Below are 4,072 nucleotides of genomic sequence, written 5' to 3' on the forward strand. Positions count from 1 at the left end.
TCACAAACTAAAAATTTGTTCACTTTATCTTGAGGGAGAGTGTTAGAATTAGTGAGAGAGAGAGTGTGTGCTAAAATTAGTGAGGGTTGTTATTGTAATTAGTTTAAGCTGTTATTATTGTAAATAGATAATTAATTCTGTTACTGTAACAAAGACTGATTTTGTACTTCTTCAATAACAAAAAGCTAGATCTTCTCCTATTATTAGTAAAATATGATTAAACAAAATCTCAATCAGGATTCCTTTTCCCCAAAAAAAAATCTCAATCAGGATTTTACCTTCCTCATCAGAAACATATTGGTCTTGCTTAATTTATTATACAGTCTATTTTTGGTTTGAAACACAAAAAAAAAAAAAATCAATTTAATGAGATCTATTGATAACTCCATTTTAGTGTCGTTTTATAATGTGTTTTTGTGGCAATCTTAAGTCTTTATGTTTGTTTTGTGCAAGATTCCGCTTTTGTTTGTCTTTGTTGTAGGTTGGTGTATTGAATCATGAGTTAAATGCTAAAAGAAGAGGAAATGGTGGGAAAATGGAGCTTTTGGTGGTTGTTTGACTCAAATTTGTGCTAAGGATGAATAATAATAAGTTATGATGAAAGAAGGATGTCAAAAGGTGAAAATCTAAAAACAATGGAATTAAAATCGTTGCATGGGCTTAAGGGCCGCGACTTAGAAGAAGTCATAGGCGAATCCAAGAGGACCATGGAGAGGTGGACCGCGACTTGGGTTTAGAGGGGCGCGGCACCTGGAGGGTCTAACCAGATTTTGAGGGCTTTAAAAAGACACTGGCCGCGACCTAGGAAAGGCCAAGTCGCGACCCGCCAATGAAAAAAATGAATTCGTGTTTTTTTATTAGTATAAATTCATAGTTTAAGGTTTAATTAGGTGAAGGTCAAATTTTAATTATATTTTTAGAGACTAATTTTGATTCTCAAACTAGTTTTTCTGCACTTTTATATTTTTTTCTTTCTTCTTCATGTTTTTGAATCTTATGTTTTTGAATTTTTTTTTCTTTTTTATTTAATCATGTCTTATATGAACTAAACATTTTATTCTAGGGTTTAATGTAGTCACTTGGATTTCTATTTAATTTAATTATGATGTTCTATTGATTTTTCTTCTCTATTCTAATATATATAATGTTTGTTTAATGCTTGTAAATATGTGATCAATATTTGCTTGATTTATGATTATGATTCAAAATTCGAAATATGATAATTGAATATGCTATTGTTATATAAACATAGGTTACATATTGGACGAAAGTACATGTATGACTTGTGTAGTAATTAGGTTTCTATGCTTAATGTCTGCTATATGTTTAAGTTTATCACAAAGATGTAAAAAAACCTGCATATAGGATGAAATCTTATATCTTGAAAAGAATAGGAACCGATTTATGTTAACCTGCTATTAGAATAAGAGTGAAGAAATTTAAAATTAATTAATAAAATTAGTAGAATGAAAATTTGATAACATTAATACCTTTTTATTATTGATTTTCATCTTTTAATTAGTTATTTTGTTCAAAGTTATTTAAAATTTTATAAATAGATTTATTCATCTAAATTTTAAAGAATAATTGTTGATAATTGGGTAATAAGAAAGAATAATTATTACTCTAGGATAGTGTGCAGTTGCGTATTATAGTTTCACGATTATCTATGAACAAATCAAATAAAAGAAAAAAAAATCAAATCTTCCTCAAACATTTAAAATCTAATCTAAAATTGAAAAACACAGTAATCATTATAAAAATATGAAAAGCTATTTTTCATTTAGCAAATTAAATTCATATTTTTATTTAAATTGTAAATGTAAACATGTTGAAACATTAAAAATAAAAAGTTCAAAACGACAACCCATACGTAACAACATAAAAAAAATCGAACAAAAACCGATAAAAGCATCATAAAACGACAGCAGTAGCGCAATAAAGAAACAAAAAACGACAGTAAAACAGTTGTCGTTTATGCAGTTTGAACTCGTAAACGACTGTCCTCTTTATAGTGCTCACTCATTTGCCTCTAATAAATGAATCTGACATTGCCCATGAATTATAATAGTCAAAATACGTAGTTTACACTTAACCCATATCAATGGAACCATGGATCGTCCACAGAATCACCCTTTGCTATGTGTATCTACGAAGAACATATGGCACTTGAAATGATATTGGAAATTCAACAAAGAACATAACTAAGTCAGAATCCAAATATGTCTCAATCGTATAATATATTCACCAGATAAATAACCAAAATGTTACACCAGATCGTACTAATTAGAAGATCTAGCATTCTCCAGAAAAACAAAACCACATCGACACAAGGGTCTAATATTAATAATGATAACAATCTAACTAAAACCTAATAGTGCTAGGACCCCAGCTGCTTAACTCCATGATTTTGCTAATCTTCTCCTCTTTTGACCGCTTGATTTGGTTGGAAACCACAGCAACAGAAGAAGAAGAGAGTTTCTTGGCTTGAGAATAAGACCTAACATTGTTCTGGACATGTTGTTGAATAGATCTCAAGGCATGGTTCCACCTGCACACTCCTTGGTCTTTCAATGCCTCAACAGCTCCAATACTTGTCGCCACAATCCAGGCTCTGCAAGCAGCGCTCATTTTCAATAACTTTCTGGGATTCTTCTATGCTTAAACGAAAAGGGTTTTCTTTGTTGAGCGAAAATGGGAAGATTTGAGACCTGAAATTGATTGTGTTTGGTTGGTAGAGAAATGAAGTGGGTTTTGGTATATATAGGCGGCGTCAGCCTTTGAAGTGGTGTAAAGTGAAAAACCAGAGGAAGTAGTGGTAAAAAAGTAGACGAAACGAAACCAATGGTTTGAGATAAACCATGTGCTGTGTTTAGTTTTTTTTATTTAAATAATAGCATACCTCTTTCCCGTGTGATGGTATTAGGCCTCAACGTGGAGAGGCGGGGACAAGTTTTATGGCGAATTTAAGTCGTGTAGTCGTTAGAGTTGGACCTATTGCTATTGACTAATGACTTTTTTTATGTTTTTTTTTAAAATTGAAATTCACTTTTCGTCTCGGTAGTTTCAGTGAGTTTAATTGTATTGCTATATTTTATTAAAAAAAGTTGGATAGTAAATAAAAAATAAATATTAATTTTGTGAGGAAAAACTTTTTCATTTTTTAATTATTTTCTTTTAACGAAGACACCTTACATAATTTTAATTTTTACATTACCATATTAAAGTCATTAAAGTTCAAAATTATGTATGGTGTCTTTTTTTATTGTAGAATAATGTAAAAATAGAGAATCTATCAATTATAACTAAAAAAACATATACAACTACAATTTTTTTTGTACTTTTAGTCACCATAAAATTTGTCTAAATAATATCTTCATATCTATTTCATCTTTAAAAAGTTTATGGCTAAAAATATTAATCAAAGAAATCACAATTTGTAGTAACTAAATATATTTTTAGGCGCAACAAAATTTATCACTATGTATAATTGGTTATGACTAAAGCTACATTATTGATAACCTGTGTCTAAAACTACATTAGTAACAACTTGTGTCTAAATATTATTTTTTAGTCCAAATAATATTTTGTTGCGACTAGAAGTAACATTTAATCATGAAAAGTCTATGTCGTGACTAAAAAGTATTCATTAAAAGGTAACCTTTTTTTTTAATGATATATGTTGACTGTCTTTTTCGCTATCAACTATTTAAATAGAGAACTTAAAGAAATGGAGGAAAGAGACATGAGTTTTACATGGTTTAGGTTACAAAACAACTCTAGTCCATGAGGCTTTAATATTAGTGTTCTTGAAGCTTGAAATGTCAATCTCCAACAGAGGTTTCTCAGGCAGCATATAAATTGCCCAAAGTAACAAAAATGGGATAAAAAAGTCTTAAACAATGGAAGCCCTGACCATATTTTATAGTGGCTGAGGACAATTAATTCCCTTAATTGGGATTTATTACAAACATTCTCGATTATTTGGGAGTTTATTGCTAATTAACACCTTCGGGTGCACTAGTTATGGTGGTGGGCCCAGGCGTATCGCACGGGATCCCAATTCGTAAGT

The 4,072-nt window shown here is 30.3% G+C and overlaps 1 protein-coding gene across 1 annotated transcript; it reads right to left on the reverse strand.

Moving 5' to 3' along the window:
* Nucleotides 1–2,223: 2,223 nt before the first annotated feature.
* LOC133782610 (uncharacterized) lies at nucleotides 2,224–2,839 on the reverse strand. Its single transcript, XM_062221943.1, has one exon. It carries the CDS (start codon nucleotides 2,629–2,631, stop codon nucleotides 2,365–2,367), a length of 267 nt encoding a protein of 88 aa, XP_062077927.1. The 5' UTR covers nucleotides 2,632–2,839; the 3' UTR covers nucleotides 2,224–2,364.
* Between the last annotated feature and the right edge of the window lie 1,233 nt (nucleotides 2,840–4,072).

Source organism: Humulus lupulus, chromosome 6 (assembly GCF_963169125.1).
Source record: "Humulus lupulus chromosome 6, drHumLupu1.1, whole genome shotgun sequence".
NCBI classification, from domain to species: Eukaryota; Viridiplantae; Streptophyta; class Magnoliopsida; order Rosales; family Cannabaceae; genus Humulus; species Humulus lupulus.